The sequence below is a fragment of the Pleurodeles waltl genome, chromosome 8 (genome assembly GCF_031143425.1).
Source record: "Pleurodeles waltl isolate 20211129_DDA chromosome 8, aPleWal1.hap1.20221129, whole genome shotgun sequence".
Classification (NCBI taxonomy): Eukaryota; Metazoa; Chordata; class Amphibia; order Caudata; family Salamandridae; genus Pleurodeles; species Pleurodeles waltl.
The window spans coordinates 1190447391-1190464664 of record NC_090447.1 but is presented as its reverse complement, the minus strand read 5'-3'; the positions used below and the strand labels follow the sequence as shown (position 1 = coordinate 1190464664).

The following is a 17274-nucleotide window of genomic DNA, read 5'->3' as shown; positions in this document are numbered from 1 at the left end:
AACACGAAAGAAGACATGGCTCTACCCATCACAGCAACATCAGTACACTCACATATAACTTTGCTGTTCCTTAATGTGTTCTGCAATTGCAATGCAACAAAAGCCAGTCCACAGAAACATCCACATATCAGTGCAGTGTGAAATTGCTCTGTTATCACGAGTAAGTAAAATCCTTGGCTACGATATGCTCTCTCCTTTCCCATGCATAATCCTATATCACCTTGCCCCACTACTATACAAAAAAAGCATACATTCTTACCGAGATAAGATTTAACTGGTGTCATTTTGTTGTAGTCTTCAGCTAAAATAAATTCCTGTATAGGAAGAAAAAGGCTTCAATTAATATAAATTAATATTTGATTTCCTGTTCTATTTTGTGATCTACTTTGTGCTACTGAGTTTTTTAAAAGAACTATAGGCCAAACCATCATTTGGACATCACTTTTAACTTTGAAATGCATTCTTATTCTGTTAGGTTACATCATCAGTCTTTTGTGGACAGAACAGAAAACCTAGCAAGGGGTTATATGGCACAGCTAATCTGATGTTCATGCACATACCAAGGATCATAATTCAGTTTAGAAATTCGGTTTAAAATAGCAGCACTTCTTTACATGTTCAACTACTTAGTAGGACAGCATATGCTGTGGCAACCCATTCATAAACACCATAATGTGAAGTCATGACCGTCAGTATCAGGAAAAACAAGAATATAGCAAAAAATAGACAATGACCAGCAACGATGATCAGTGCAGCAAACCACTTTCCATCTACCAAGGGTTCAATTGGGTAGGAATGCATTCTTATTAGTAAAACCAACCACTGTGGTATGTTTTAAATCCTGGGTTTGTGCTTCTCCAGATCAAACACTCTTAAAATTCACTACCTACTACCCCATTATCCTATGTAACATTTTCAATAGAATGATTTACACATGTATAATTCATTGGCTCTGTTAATGGGTGTGTGACGTGAGGTCCTCTGACACCCTACAATGGTATGAATAATGCTATAAAATACATTAAATGTATGTGAGAGAGGGTCTATGGAGAGATGACGGGCACTGGTGGAGCGTGGTAGTGGGGGAATCCACAGAGAAGGAGGTCATTGTGGGGCCGAGGGGGTGCCCAAAAAGATTGTTGTCCCAGGCGCTACCAGCAATATAGTCGACCCTGGGAATGGCTATGGAAAGGATGGGTGATCAAGACATCAAACAAAGCCTACTGGAAGACTGCATAGAAGACTGCTGGGTATGCAGGACAAGACTGTGTAATACTTAACTCAAGGAATTAGCATCACGCACTTCAGTAAAGCTCTTGCTAAGGAAGCAGTGCCTCACATTCCTGCTGGCATCGCCTCAAAGATTTATCATTCTCCATTTCCAATTATTTAATTCGTCTCAAAGGTGTTAGCGCACTAACAGACTTTTAGGACAAGACATTGCAATTCAAAATTCTTCTTACCTTAGTCAAGGAGAAAAAAAAACAATAACGTACAGCGCATGTAGTAAGACCTATAAAGTATTGTAATGCAAGTATGGTTAACCTATGCTTTCCCTTAGTGGAATCCTGTAGAAGACAGGCTAAATTCCTTTAGTCTTGGAATAGGTTTAAAATTTGGAAAAGGGAATTATGGGGGTCATTCTGACCTCGGTGGTAAAAGCCGCTTACCGCCGGTCAGAAGGCCGCCACAATATCGCCGCGGCCAGCCGCCACGGACATTCTGACCCACAACTGCAAAACCTCCGAAAATCCACCCTCCACTGCAGTCCGCCACATCAGCGGCCAGCGGTAAACTGGAGAAGAGCACACCTCCACCGCCACGCCAACAGAAATACGCCCATCCCATTATGACCCGCAAATCCACGCGGCGGTCATTCAACCGCGGTATTCCATTGGCGGTAGACCCCGCCGCGGTCAAAATACACACACCTTTACAAACCCCTACCACATTGGACAATTTGAAAGGCACACACCTGAAACCCATACACACACCACTCCCACACATCCAATACCATATAAAACACACACCCACATCACCCACAAACCCCTACCAAAAAAAACCAGAGACGAAGGAGAGAGAGACACACATCAGAGAATAGATAGCCAGACACACAGAGGCACACCGCAACATCACACACACCACATAGAAGCACAAAGCACCACACACCAACACACACATCATCACATACACCACCCCACACCTCATACACCCCACCCCATGGCACCACAAAGGCACCCACGCTTTTCGGACCAAGAACTTCGGGTCATGGTGGAGGAGATCATAAGAGTGGAACCCCAGCTCTTCGGCTCACAGGTCCAGCACACCACCATAGCGAGGAAGGCGGAGCTCTGGCAGCGGATCGTGGACAGGGTCAACGCGGTGGGACAGCATCCCAGAAGAACGAGTTACTTACCTTCGGTAGCGACTTTTCTGGTGGATACATTAGCTACCTGTGGATTCCTCACCTGATGAATACTCCCATGGCGCCAGCATTTGACGGAAATCTTCTTACTAGTCTCTGCACGTCGACGAGGACGTCACTCTAGCCCACGCGACGCCGTCTGACGTCATACAGGCAATAAGAAGTCCTCGCCGACGTGCCGATGACAGTACCAACATTTTTTACGTGCATGAGAATAATAATAATAACCCAATGCAATGAAAGAGCAAAGCAACATCTCTTAATATTGTAAATCACACAACATTGCAATAAAATAGCTGTAGATTTAATATAACCTTTTTTTTTTTTTTTTTTTAAACAAATAAATATATTTATACATACGAATCATGTATATACCCAATATATATAGAGATTTATATATAAATATACACATATATACAAATATCATACATGCAAAATGTATTGCAACTTTGAAGACCAAAAGGAGCACACTCAAGGATTGCTTGGAGAGACCAAAAAGGCAACGGGGAGGCGGGTGGGACCGTGAGGAATCCACAGGTAGCTAATGTATCCACCAGAAAAGTCGCTACCGAAGGTAAGTAACTCGTTCTTCTGATGGATACAACTACCTGTGGATTCCTCACCTGATGAATAGAGTCCCAAAGCAGTACCACGCCCGGCGGTGGGTGCCTAAATGGTCAAACCAAGAAATCCTGCAGCACTGACCGTGCAAAATGACCGTCCCTTCTGACCTCAGAGTCCAAACAGTAATGTTTCACAAAAGTGTGAAGGGACGACCAAGTTGCGGCCTTGCAGATGTCAACCACAGGAACACCCCTGGCCAAGGCCGAAGAGGCCGACTTAGCTCTGGTGGAGTGAGCTCTAATGCCCTCAGGCGGATCCTTCTTTGCCAAAGAGTAACAGATTTTAATGCAAAGAACAACCCACCTGGAGAGTGTTCTCTTGTGGACTGCCTTTCCTCTCCTCTTGCCCACGTATCCGACAAACAGCTGATCCTCCAGCCTGATATCCTTCATTCTGTCAATATAGAAGCTCAACGCCCTTTTTGGGTCCAGGCGATGTAGTCTTTCTTCCTCCTTTGAAGGATGAGGCGGAGGATAAAACGTGGACAAAGTGATTGTCTGAGCCAAATGGAAGGGTGAAACAACCTTCGGAAGGAAAGCAGCCTTGGTCCTCAACACCACCTTATCCCCATAAAACGTTATATAAGGGGGTTTAACCGATAAGGCCTGCAACTCACTCACTCTCCTTGCAGATGTTATAGCTACCAGGAATACTGTTTTAATAACCAAATATCTTAAGGGGCAAGAATGCATAGGCTCAAAAGGGGACCCCATAAGGAAAGTCAGGACCAAGGACAAATCCCATTGAGGCATAACAAATGGTTTTGGAGGATATTGATTCAGAAGACCTTTCAAGAATCTGAGAACAATAGGGGATTTAAATAACGATGGTTGGTCTGGAAGACAAATGAAGGCTGACAAGGCCGACAAATAACCCTTAATGGTAGCTACTGCACAACCTTTCTGCGCTAGAGACAGTGCAAAAGACAAAACATGTGACAGATGAGAATGTAAGGGATCAATCTGTCTCTCTCCACACCACATAACAAATTTAGACCACCTATTAGCGTAGATAGATTTAGTGGAGTGTCGCCTGGCCGCTAAGATAACATCCACTACATCAGGCGGGAGAGAGAAGGAACTCAGGTTGCCCCGTTCAATCTCCAAGCATGTAGGTGCAGACTCTGGAGGTTGGGGTGTAAAACCTGCCCCTGCGAGAGGAGGTCTGCCCTGAGAGGGAGACGGAGCGGAGGGCACAGTGAGAGTTGGAGAAGGTCGGAGTACCATACCCTCCTTGGCCAATCCGGAGCTATTAAGATGACTTGGGCCCGGTCTTGGCGAATTTTCCTCAACACTCGAGGAATCAAGGGTATGGGGGGAAACGCGTAAAGCAACTGGTCGCACCAGGTTATCTGAAACGCGTCCCCCAACGCTCCCTGCATCGGATACTGGAGGCTGCAGAATAACGGGCAATGCGCGTTCTCCCGAGTGGCAAACAGATCTATCCGAGGAAACCCCCACATCTGGAAGATTAAACAGACTTGATCTGGATGGAGACGCCACTCGTGGTCTGCCGAGAAGTGGCGACTGAGACTGTCCGCACGTACATTCAAGACCCCGGCCAGATGATTTGCCACCAAGCAAATCTGATGGTCCTTTGCCCAGGACCATAGCCGAAGAGCTTCTCTGCAGAGAAGGTACGACCCTACTCCTCCCTGTTTGTTTATGTACCACATCGTGGTAGTATTGTCCGTCAGGACCTGTACCGACTGACCACGAAGGGATGGGAGGAAGGCCTTGAGAGCCAAACGTACAGCCCGTAACTCCAACAGATTGATATGAAACACCTGTTCCTCTGGAGACCAAAGCCCTTTGATCTCCAGATCCCCCAGATGAGCTCCCCATCCTAGGGTGGAGGCATCCGTTATTACCGTGGCCACTGGTGGCGACTGCGCGAACGGCTTCCCCTGTGAAAGATTGTTGCCCGCAATCCACCACTTCAATTCCACAGCAGCATCTCTGGAGATCTTGACAGTACCTTCTAAATCTCCCTTGTGTTGAGACCACTGCCTTCGGAGGCACCACTGAAGAGCCCTCATGTGCCAGCGAGCATGCGTGACCAACAGAATGCAGGAGGCGAACAGACCGAGCAGACGAAGGACCTTGAGGACTGGAACTACCGCTCCATTTCGAAACATTGGAACCAATTCCTGAATATCTTGAATCCGCTGAGGCGGAGGAAAGGCTCGACTCAATGTTGTATCCAGTACTGCCCCTATGAACAGGAGGCGCTGAGAGGGCTCCAGGTGAGATTTGGGCACGTTCACCGAAAAGCCCAGGTCGAACAACAACTGGGTTGTTGACTGCAGATGATGCGACACAAGCTCCGGGGACTTGGCTTTGATCAACCAGTCGTCCAAGTAAGGGAATACTGCTATCCCCTTCCTTCTGAGCTCCGCCGCAACCACTGACATCACCTTTGTGAAGACTCGAGGTGCTGAAGTAAGACCAAACGGGAGGACCGCAAACTGATAGTGCTGCGACCCTACCACAAACCGGAGATACTTCCTGTGCGACTTGAGTATCGGGACATGAAAGTAAGCATCCTGCAAGTCGACAGACACCATCCAATCTTCCTTGTTCAACGCCAAAAGCACCTGTGCTAGGGTCAGCATCTTGAACTTTTCCTGTTTGAGGAACCAATTCAAGATCCTCAGATCCAGGATTGGTCTCAACTGACCATCCTTTTTGGGAATCAGGAAGTATCTTGAGTAACAACCTCGACCCTTTTCCTGCTCTGGGACCAACTCTACCGCGCCCTTTGAAAGGAGGACTTGAACCTCCTGTTCTAGCAACAGGAGGTGTTCTTCTGAACAATAAGATGGGCGGGGCGGGATGAGGGGCGGGAACTCCCGAAAGGGAAGGGCGTAGCCTTTTCCCACAATGCCGAGAACCCAAGTGTCCGTTGTGATAGACTTCCACTTGTGGAGAAAACGCTGTAATCTTCCCCCTACAGGAGAGGAGTGAGTGGGAAACGGTGGAAGCCTAAGGCTGCTTCCCCTGCTGCACCCCTCCAGAGGACGAGGAAGAGGCAGAGTGCTGTTGAGAGGCTCCTCTGGTACGGACCCCACCCCTCCCCCTCCCTCTAAATGACCTATAGGGGAGGGAAGAGGCGGGTTGCTGGAACCTCCCCCGAAAGGAAGAGGAATAAGAGCCACGCCCAAATCCCCGAAACCTCCTGAAAATTCTAGAAGAGGCAGAGGAAGAAGGAGCTTGCAGTCCTAACGATTTGGCTGTGGCTCTGCTCTCCTTAAATCGTTCCAAGGCTGAATCTGCCTTGGCTCCAAACAGTCTGTCCCCATCAAGCGGGAGGTCCAGCAGGGTCGACTGCACATCCGCAGAGAACCCTGAGTTTCGGAGCCAGGCCTGTCTTCTTGCCACCACAGCCGTGCCCATCGCCCTGGCCACCGAGTCGGTCGTGTCCAGCCCAGACTGGATAATCTGGGTCGCGGCAGCCTGGGCGTCCGAGACCACATCCAAAAGACCCTGGGGAAGCTCCGTGAATGAAGACGAAATATCATCCATCAGCGCATGGATGTACCTCCCCAGAATGCACGTGGCGTTGGTGGCCTTCAACGCCAAACTGCATGACGAAAATATTTTCTTGGACTGCGCATCCAGTTTCTTGGAGTCTCTGTCTCCAGGCACCGTCGGGAAGGAACCAGGCGCTGACTTTGAGGAACAGGAGGCTTGCACCACCAAGCTCTCCGGCGTAGGGTGTCTAGAGAGAAAGCCAGGGTCAGATGGTGCAGCTCGATACCTCCTGGCCACAGCCCTATGAACGGCCGAGGAAGACACCGGCTTCTTCCACACCTCCAACACCGGATCCAGCAAAGCCTCATTAAATGGCAAGAGAGGCTCAGCTGCAGCAGAGGCCGGATGCAATACCTCTGTCAGCAAATTCTGCTTTGCCTCTGCCACCGGCAAAGGCAGGTCCAAAAAGCTCGCTGCCTTCCTCACCACAGCATGAAAGGAAGCAGCCTCCTCCGTATATTCCCCTGGAGATGAAAGGTCCCACTCAGGGGAAGTGTCCAGCCCACTGGCTGTATCCAGACCATGCAGTCCGTCTCCAGAGTCCTCAATCTCTCCCTCCTCTAGGACTCGCTGGTACTCTTGCTCTTCTAAAAGACGGAGAGCACGCCTCCTCGAATGAAGTCTCTCCTCGATACGCGGAGTCGACATGGCCTCCGCCGACGTCGAAGAACGGCGCCGATCTCCAGAAGCATCTGACGCCGCGTCCGGCGCCACAGGCAGCTTCGGCGCCGAGGCAGGAGCCGGAGGACGAGGTCTTGGAGCCGATGGACCAACCGGAGTCACAGGGCAAAATCCTGACTTCGACGGAGGGGCAACCTCCGGGGCCGAAACATCCGAAGCCACCGGAGCGGCCACCGACGCCGGCACCGGCGCCGAGCCCACATTCCCAAAAGGGAGAAAGGGCATAAAGGGTGCCGGCCGAAGAGGCGCAGGATCACCCAACGAAAAGGCCAAGGGCCCCGAAGGACCAGCCGGAGCAGCTCCTGGAGCCATCTGCTGAAAGATGGTATACATCGCATTAAGAAACGCGGTACTATCGGCTCCAGGAGTGGGAAAAGCCGGATACTGGGGTGCCTGGATCGAGGGCGACCCCGACGCCGGCCTCGACGTCTGCGACGCCGGAGAAAACACAAGAGGCTGCACCACCTCAATCACTGACGCCTGACCAGGTGAAGTCGGTGACGCCGGAGAGGGCAACGGCGTCGATGGATGCGGCGTGACCGTGGGGCTGACCTCCCAAGTCCTCCGACGCCGAGCCGAAGGTGACCTCGAACGAGACTCCTTGCTGGAGTGACGTGGTGAGTCTCTACGGCGCCGGGAGTCTCGATGACGCCGGTGAGACCTTGGCGAAGAAGACTTCTTATGATGTTTCTCCTTCTTCTTTGACTTTGCCATGAATAACTTGGCCTCGCGCTCTTTGAGGGCCTTCGGATTCATGTGTTGACATGAATCGCAAGTCGAGACGTCGTGGTCGGAGCTCAAACACCATAGACAGTCGGAGTGAGGATCTGTAACTGACATCTTGCCCCCACACTCTCGACAGGGCTTGAAACCCGACTTCCTCTGAGACATTGTTACCGCAGAGAAGACTACGCAGCAGACAATACACTGTAACCACGAAGGTAACAGTAACTCCCTCGAAGATAACCGTTTCGAATGCACGGAAAAAAGGGAACTGTCATCGGCACGTCGGCGAGGACTTCTTATTGCCTGTATGACGTCAGACGGCGTCGCGTGGGCTAGAGTGACGTCCTCGTCGACGTGCAGAGACTAGTAAGAAGATTTCCGTCAAATGCTGGCGCCATGGGAGTATTCATCAGGTGAGGAATCCACAGGTAGTTGTATCCATCAGAAATAGAGAGGACATCCGCAAACGATGGAACGACCTACGGGGGAAGGTGCGCTCGATGGTCTCGCGACACAACATCGCAGTGCAGAAGACTGGCGGGGGACCCCCACCCACTCCACCCGAATTCACAACATGGGAGCAGGAGGTACTCAACATCCTGCATCCTGATGGCCTCGCTGGAGTACACGGAGGAATGGACTCTGGTAAGTACAAGGCCAACCACTTCACCCCACCCCCAGCATGCTAACCCCCACCCTCACCCCCAACCCCCCAGCACACATCCTCCCTGAGAATGTCTCCCCAGCACAACCCACCCAACACCAACCCCTGCATGCCACCCCCAAACTATGGACACCCATCACCTAAGCATGACCACTGCACATACCCATTACCCCCCCCCCCCCCCAAAACACCCTCACAACACCTCCCCCAAGGGAATGCCAGCACTGGGGGACAATGGCACCTATAAAACGCAAGCTAATGCACACACAGAAACAATAACCATACCCTCTTACCCCATGCAGGACCCGAACGACAACACACCGGTCAGGAGGGACCAGAAATGTCCATCCCACCCCCGGAACAGGCCACTAGTGATGACAGCAGCTCTGTCGACCTGGAACCTGACGACCAGCCCGGACCATCGGGGACCTCTGGGCAGTCGGTTCCCCTCACCCAGACACAGGCCACTGCAGACCCAACCCCCTCTGGGAACAACCGCACAGCTCCCACCCAGCGGGCCCATGCCTCTGTCTCTAGGACAGGTCAAGCAGCGGTGTGTCTACCACTACAGGGCCCCCAGGGTAACCCACCAACCCAACAACAACTGGGACCTGGGGGCAGTGGGAGTGGGCACACCGTCCAGGGGACAGAGGCCCAGGGAAACAGGGCAACTCTGAGGGCTGCTGTGCGACAGGGGGGGGAGGAGAGGCCCAGGGAACCCACTCTCCAAGAGGCCCTCACCACCATCATGGCTGCCTACCACCACTCACAAGAGACGATGGCGACGGTACTGGCCAGGTTCCAGGAGATCCAGGCACAGCAGGAGCAACGCTACATGGGGTTCAGCGACCAACTAACCAACATCTCAACCGCAATGGGGAGCATAGTCCAGGCCCTGAACCGCATAGAGGACACGTTTCGGGACCATGTGGCATCACACCGGGCCCCTGTCACTACCCAGGAACAGGAACAGCCTACCACCTCCGCTAGTGGACAGGAGGCCCCACCACAACGACAGCCCCCCAGAACCCCGCCTCCTGCTGAACAACAACCGCCCCGCAAAAGGAGCCTGAGATCAAAAAAAACGACAGAGTAGGATGTCAAGTCCCCCGCCAGCATCACATACCCCCTGAAGTCCTCCCACTGTCCCACATGGCCACCCTGTCAAACCTTGAACTGCCCCTGCTCCATCCTGCCACAGGCGTATGGACAATGCACCTGTGAGACTGAGAACTGGACTCCGCCATGGACATTACTCCACCCCCACCCATCACTGTTTCACCATCATGTACCAATATCTATGCACTAATAATAAATCACACATTGCACTGAAATCAATCAGGACTCTGGCTGTCTTATTTACAAATGTATGACACATTACATATCAATTACGTATTGTGAACATTGTGAATTACACATACCGAGGTAACTTAGCATTAGTCCATGGGCCAACCAAGCCGAGGTCACGCAGTGGCTCATACAGCACAGAAAAGGGAAGGGAAATTCAAACATCATGTCCATAGGTCTGGGGGGAAACCGACAAAGTTGAGATGCAGGAGGCTTTCAGGAAATGTAAAATGGCATGGGTGATCATTACCTGTGTGCTACTGGAAATACTGTGCTATTACTCTGTCCCTGTTGTCTGTGTCGTCCTCTGAGTCTTCCTCCTCTTCACTCTCCGCAGGCTCCACAGCTACTTCAACACCACCATCTGCACCATCCTCCTGCAGGAAAGGGACCTGACGTCGCAATGCCAGATTGTGAAGCATACAGCAGGCCACGATGATGTGGCACACCTTCTTTGGTGAGTACATCAGGGATCCCCCAGTCATATGCAGGCACCTAAACCTGGCCTTCAGGAGGCCAAAGGTCCTTTCGATGATCCTCCTAGTTCGCCCATGGGCCTCATTGTACCGTTCCTCTGCCCTGGTCCGGGGATTCCTTACTGGGGTCAGTAGCCAAGGAAGGTTGGGGTAACCAGAGTCACCTATTAGCCACACACGTTGTCTCTGTAGCTGCTCCATCACATAGGGGATGCTGCTATTTCGCATCACATACGCGTCAAGACCCTGGGAACTTGGCATTTACATGGGAGATGTACTGGTCAGCCAAACGGACCACCTGGACATTCATCGAATGATAACTTTTTCTGTTTCGGTACACCTGCTCATCGTCTTTTGGGGGTACCAAAGCCACATGGGTCCCATCAATGGCACCAATGATGTTGGGGATATGTCCAAGGGCATAGAAATCACCCTTCACTGTAGGCAAGTCACCCTCCTCTGGGAAAATGATGTAGCTCCGCATGAGTTTCATCAGGGCAGACAACACTCTACTCAAAATCTTTGAAAACATAGGCTTAGACATTCCAGATGACATGGCCACTGTGGTCTGGAATGACCCACTTGCCAAGAAATGGAGGACTGACAAAACCTGCACCAGAGGGGGAATCCCTGTGGGTTGGCGGATGGGGGACATCAGGGCTGGCTCCAGCTGGGCACACAGTTCATGGATAGTGGCTCGGTCAAGTCGGTATCGTAGTATGATGTGGCGTTCTTCCATTGTCGACAGGTCCACCAGCGGTCGGTACACGCGAGGATTCCTCCTTCTCATCGCAAGTCCCAGCGGACGGTGCCTAGGAAGGACAACATGGAGCACAGAGTCAGCCAAACCACAGGTACGTACAGACAGCTTGCACAGTTAAAGAATGGCAATGGGTTGAAAGGCGTGTATGTGTGACAATGCAAGGCCTAGGCCTGTGTGTCGCATTCAAAATTAAGCCATGTAGGCCCTTGAAATGGCGGCTGCCTGACCTGTGAAGTGGGACAATGGGATGTGAGGTCAATGCGCTGGCGGGGCACACCGTGGCGGTAGGCGGTCGAAGACCGCGGCGCAAAGCCGCATTGGTTAACATTGAAGCCTATGGGTTTCAGGAGCCAATGACGAAGTGCGCCGGCGGTCGCGGTACGCACCGCCGCGGGCGTGACCGCCATTTTCTATCTGCTTAATCACTCGAGACCTGATCATCCACAGGAGAGGACCTATACTGCAAGTGCTGCTGTGACCTCGGTCTGGAAGATACAATGGCTGCTGCGACTGGGGAAAGGGCCCCTGCCTTCACGTCTGAAGAGTTGGAGAAGCTCGTGGATGGGGTCCTCCCCCAGTAAGCGGTACTCTACGGTCCTCCAGACCAACAAGTGAGTACACCGGGTGCACATGGGATGGGCTATGCCTGTGTGGATTGGGGTGGATGTAAGTTGGTGGGGTGGGGGGCGAATGAGGAGTGCAACGCCCGACAGATGAGAGCATGTGCCATATGGCAAAGTTGGTGGGGGGGGCCAATCACATCTAACATGCAGGTCATTGATGAATTCCTCCTTTCCACCCTGTACATGTCAAATAGGTCAGCGCCCATCAGAAGATCGAGATTTGGCGTGCCATCGCCAAGGAAGTCTGGAACTTGGGGGTCCACAACAGACGGGGCACCCACTGCCGCAAGAGGTGGGAGGACATCCGCCGCGGAACAAGGAAGACCGCAGAAACACTGCTGGGGATGGCCTCCCAACCTAGGAGGGGTGCCAGTCGCACCATGACCCCCCTGATGTCCCGGATCCTGGCGGTGGCTTACCCAGAATTGGATGGGCGCTTTAAGACATCACAGCAGACACAAGGGGGTGAGTATCAGCACATTCTCCTATCTTTCTGCGCAGTGGAGGCGTCTGGGTGGGGGAGGAGGGCTGTGGGTGACATTAGGCCAGGGCGCTTTCTGTAGTGTAGTCCTCTCCCTTAGGCATGGCCCTGTGCCCCCGGCCCCCACCTCGGTAGGGTGACAAGTACAGCCATTGAAGGTCCAGCATCTCCCATGTGCGCGTTTGACGTCTCTTGGCCTGTTGTCCTAGTCAGTAGTACTGAGTAGTGTACCCCGAATGCGCGGCTTAGTGCATTAGGCTCCTGTGTCTGTCCTCTCCGCCAACGGTGTTGACATTGCATGCACTCAACCTGGTCTTCTTTTTTCTCCCCCCACCCTTTCTCTTCATCTTCTTGTGCATGTGTGCATTAGCATCATCAGGCGGAGGAGATTTGGCATCGGAGCACGAGGGAGCTGCAGGACACAAGGCCCCGGTGGGCCCAGGAACAGACACCGAGGGCACCAGTGATCCGGAGGGCGAGGGGAGCACCACGACGGGGACCGCTGGTGAGAGCAGCGAAAGCGACACGTCCTCGGACGGGAGCTCCCTAGCGGTGGCGGCAACATCCGTGCCCCCCCGCCTCTACAGGTACAGCCGCCACCCAGCGCACCAGCCCCGCCCTCCCAGCAGCCCCTCAGTCTTCGCTCCGTGCCGGTTCACCCAGGAAGGCGCGCGTCTCCTTCGCCCCAGGCACCTCAGCCCCTGTTGCCCCTGTTGCCCTCAGTGCGGAGCTCATTGACCTGGTAAGGACGCTCATTGTTGGGCAGACGACCCTTTTGAATGCCATCCAGGGTGTGCAAAGGGAGGTGCAACAGAGCAATGCGTACCTGGAGGGCATTCATTCGGGTCAGGCTGCCCATCAACGAGCGTTCACTGCTCTGGCCTCAGCACTGACGGCAGCCATTGTCCCTGTTTCCAGCCTCCCTCTTCTTACTGCCTCCAGCCTTTCTCTGTCTCCTGTCCCTCAGCCTATCCCATCCACACCATCAGACCAGCCTGAACACACCTGAACACCCAAGAGCAGCTCATCCAAACACAAGCACCACAGATCCCACAAACACTCACCCAAGCAACACCCAGATGCAGACATGCCAACAGCCACTGCCACCTCTGTGTCCCCCTCCTCCTCGTCTCCCTCCTCCCTCCCTGTGACGTCTACACTCACACCTGCATGCACCCCAACATCAGCCAGTGCTTCCATCACCACCTCACCCTCCAGTACAGTCCACACTCGTGCAGTCACCACCCCCACTGCCATTTACACGTCCCCTGTGTCCTCTCCCACTGTGTCTGTCACCCCCTCTTCCAAGACACACAAACGCAGGCAGACACCCACCCAACAGCCATCCACCTCACGACAGCCTACAGCACCAGCACCTTCACCCAATGACAGCACACCTGACTCTCCTACAACCACCTCCTCTACCTCCACTTCCATCTCCACTTCTCCTACCTTTTACCTTGGCCCTAAAAAACTTTTCCTGGCTAACCTTGACCTCTTTCCCCCCGATGAGCTCCCCCATCCATCTTCAAAGAGTCCCAAGAGCACCGCAGCCACCACCAGCCCAGCTTCGGGTGTCACTGTTGTGCATGGGCTCTGGAGCCCACCCTTTGCCAGCAGTGACACATCCATCAGCAGCAAGGACACGTCCAGCCCCCCCCCCCCCGGCAAGAGGACCCGCAAAAACAAGGGCCGCCGTGCGAGGACCGACAGGGCTGCCCCCAAGGAGCAATGTGCGGCCACTTCACCACCCACACCATCTAGGGGAGGCAAGGGCCCGAGAGCCCCATCAAAGGAGGGAAGGGCAGCAGGAGCGCGGAGAAGGTGGACCCCACATGCCACATCCCAGCTGGGAAGGAGGACACTAAGGAGGCCAGGAGTCCGTCCCCGAAGGGTCCAGAAACGTCACGGTCCGAGGGCGACTGAGTCGGGAGTCCAGGCCAGGTCTGGCTCCCTTGACCTGCTGGATGAGCACCGCTGAACCGGGCCCGCGGGGCAGAAGAGCACCGCTGAACAGGGCCCGCGGGGCAGAAGAGCACCGCTGAACAGGGCCCGCGGGGCAGAAGAGCACCGCTGAACAGGGCCCCGCCGTGGAGATAGGCACCGCTGAACAGGGCCCCGCCGTGGAGATAGGCACCGCTGAACAGGGCCCGCGGTGGAGATAGGCACCGCTGAACAGGGCCCGCGGGGCAGAAGAGCACCGCTGAACAGGGCCCCGCCGTGGAGATAGGCACCGCTGAACAGGGCCCCGCCGTGGAGATGAGCACCGCTGAACAGGGCCCCGCCGTGGAGATGAGCACCGCTGAACAGGGCCCCGCCGTGGAGATGAGCACCGCTGAACAGGGCCCCGCCGTGGAGATGAGCACCGCTGAACAGGGCCCCGCCGTGGAGATGAGCACCGCTGAACAGGGCCCCGCCGTGGAGATGAGCACCGCTGAACAGGGCCCCGCCGTGGAGATGAGCACCGCTGAACAGGGCCCCGCCGTGGAGATGAGCACCGCTCCGCTGGGCCCTTCATCTCAAGCACCTCTCCGCTGGGCCCTTCTTCTCAAGCACCGCTCCGCTGGGCACCGCCGTCTCAAGCACAGCTCCGCTGGGCCCTTCATCTCAAGCACAGCTCCGCTGGGCCCTTCATCTCAAGCACAGCTCCGCTGGGCACCGCCGTCTCAAGCACCGCTCCGCTGGGCACCGCCGTCTCAAGCACCGCTCCGCTGGGCACCGCCGTCTCAAGCACCGCTCCGCTGGGCACCGCCGTCTCAAGCACCGCTCCGCTGGGCACCGCCGTCTCAAGCACCGCTCCGCTGGGCCCTTCATCTCAAGCACCGCTCCGCTGGGCCCTTCATCTCAAGCACCGCTCCGCTGGGCCCTTCATCTCAAGCACCGCTCCGCTGGGCCCTTCATCTCAAGCACCGCTCCGCTGGGCCCTTCATCTCAAGCACCGCTCCGCTGGGCCCTTCATCTCAAGCACCGCTCCGCTGGGCCCTTCATCTCAAGCACCGCTCCGCTGGGCCCTTCATCTCAAGCACCGCTCCGCTGGGCCCTTCATCTCAAGCACCGCTCCGCTTGGCCCTTCATCTCAAGCACCGCTCCGCTGGGCACCGCCTTCTCAAGCACCGCTCCGCTGGGCACCGCCTTCTCAAGCACCGCTCCGCTGGGCACCGCCTTCTCAAGCACCGCTCCGCTGGGCACCGCCTTCTCAAGCACCGCTCCGCTGGGCACCGCCTTCTCAAGCACCGCTCCGCTGGGCACCGCCTTCTCAAGCACCGCTCCGCTGGGCCCTTCCTGTCAAGCACCGCTCCGCTGGGCCCTTTCTGTCAAGCACCGCTCCGCTGGACCCTTCCTGTCAAGCACCGCTCCGCTGGACCCTTCCTGTCAAGCACCGCTCCGCTGGGCCCTTCCTGTCAAGCACCGCTCCGCTGGGCCCTTCCTGTCATGCACCGCTCCGCTGGGCCCTTCCTGTCATGCACCGCTCCGCTGGGCCCTTCCTGTCATGCACTGCTCCGCTGGGCACCGCCGTCTCAAGCACCGCTCCGCTGGGCCCTTCTTCTCAAGCACCGCTCCGCTGGGCCCTTCCTGTCATGCACCGCTCTGCTGGGCACCGCCATCTCAAGCACCGCTCCGCTGGGCCCTTCTTCTCAAGCACCGCTCTGCTGGGCACCGCCGTCTCAAGCACCGCTCCGCTGGACCCTTCTTCTCAAGCACCGCTCCGCTGGGCCCTTCTTCTCAAGCACCGCTCCGCTGGGCCCTTCTTCTCAAGCACCGCTCCGCTGGGCCCTTCTTCTCAAGCACCGCTCCGCTGGGCCCTTCTTCTCAAGCACCGCTCCGCTGGGCCCTTCTTCTCAAGCACCGCTCCGCTGGGCCCTTCTTCTCAAGCACCGCTCCGCTGGGCCCTTCCTGTCATGCACCGCTCCGCTGGGCACCGCCGTCTCAAGCACCGCTCCGCTGGGCCCTTCTTCTCAAGCACCGCTCCGCTGGGCCCTTCTTCTCAAGCACCGCTCCGCTGGGCCCTTCATCTCAAGCACCGCTCCGCTGGGCCCTTCATCTCAAGCACCGCTCCGCTGGGCCCTTCATCTCAAGCACCGCTCCGCTGGGCCCTTCATCTCAAGCACCGCTCCGCTCCGCTGGGCACCGCCGTCTCAAGCACCGCTCCGCTGGGCCCTTCTTCTCAAGCACCGCTCCGCTGGGCCCTTCTTCTCAAGCACCGCTCCGCTGGGCCCTTCTTCTCAAGCACCGCTCCGCTGGGCACCGCCGTCTCAAGCACCGCTCCGCTGGGCCCTTCTTCTCAAGCACCACTCCGCTGGGCACCGCTGTCTCAATCACTGTTTATGGTTCACTGTGCCCACCATGCCTCCTCCTTGACCAGTGAAGACTGTCATCCACCTGATGGACTGTGGCTTTGCACTCCCCAGGATGGTCCAGTGGGCAGCCCACCCACTGTAGAGACATTGAGAGACTGTGGCTTTGCACTCCCCAGGATGGTACAGTGGGCAGGCCACCTACTGTAGAGACATTGAGAGACTGTGGCTTTGCACTCCCCAGGATGGTACAGTGGGCATGGTGGCTCCTCGTGGATCTGGCATCGTGGACTCATGTGGCTGTGGTGCCCCCCCCTTACCTTCCCCCTGAGGTGCCTGTAGTTTTTACATCTGATGCCCCTGCAGTGTTCTCTCCAAAGGACTCAGGTCTCCTGTGTGGGCTTTGCCCTTATTTCTCAAGACTTTGGCCCACGGACATGATGAATTCGTAGGATGTGCAGGACTTGGTACTTCAGTTATACACTGATGTGTATGTCATTAGTTTTGTTGTGAATATCTTTCATGGTTGTACGATAATTTTCTGGAGATTTTTGGTACATAAATATTTATTCCAAATTTGATTATGTCCTAGCATTTTTCAGGGGTGTTTGGGTGGTGTCACTGTGACTTGTTGCT

General features: G+C 54.9%; 1 protein-coding gene across 3 annotated transcripts in view; it reads right to left on the bottom strand.

Moving 5' to 3' along the window:
• Positions 1 to 17274, bottom strand: part of WDFY2 (WD repeat and FYVE domain containing 2) — a 450542-nt gene that overhangs the window by 270147 nt on the left and 163121 nt on the right. For all 3 annotated transcript variants that reach the window (XM_069205446.1, XM_069205445.1, XM_069205447.1), the window contains one exon: positions 260 to 314. In XM_069205446.1, coding sequence (XP_069061547.1) covers positions 260 to 314 — 55 coding nt within the window. The remainder of the gene's footprint in view (positions 1 to 259; positions 315 to 17274) is intronic.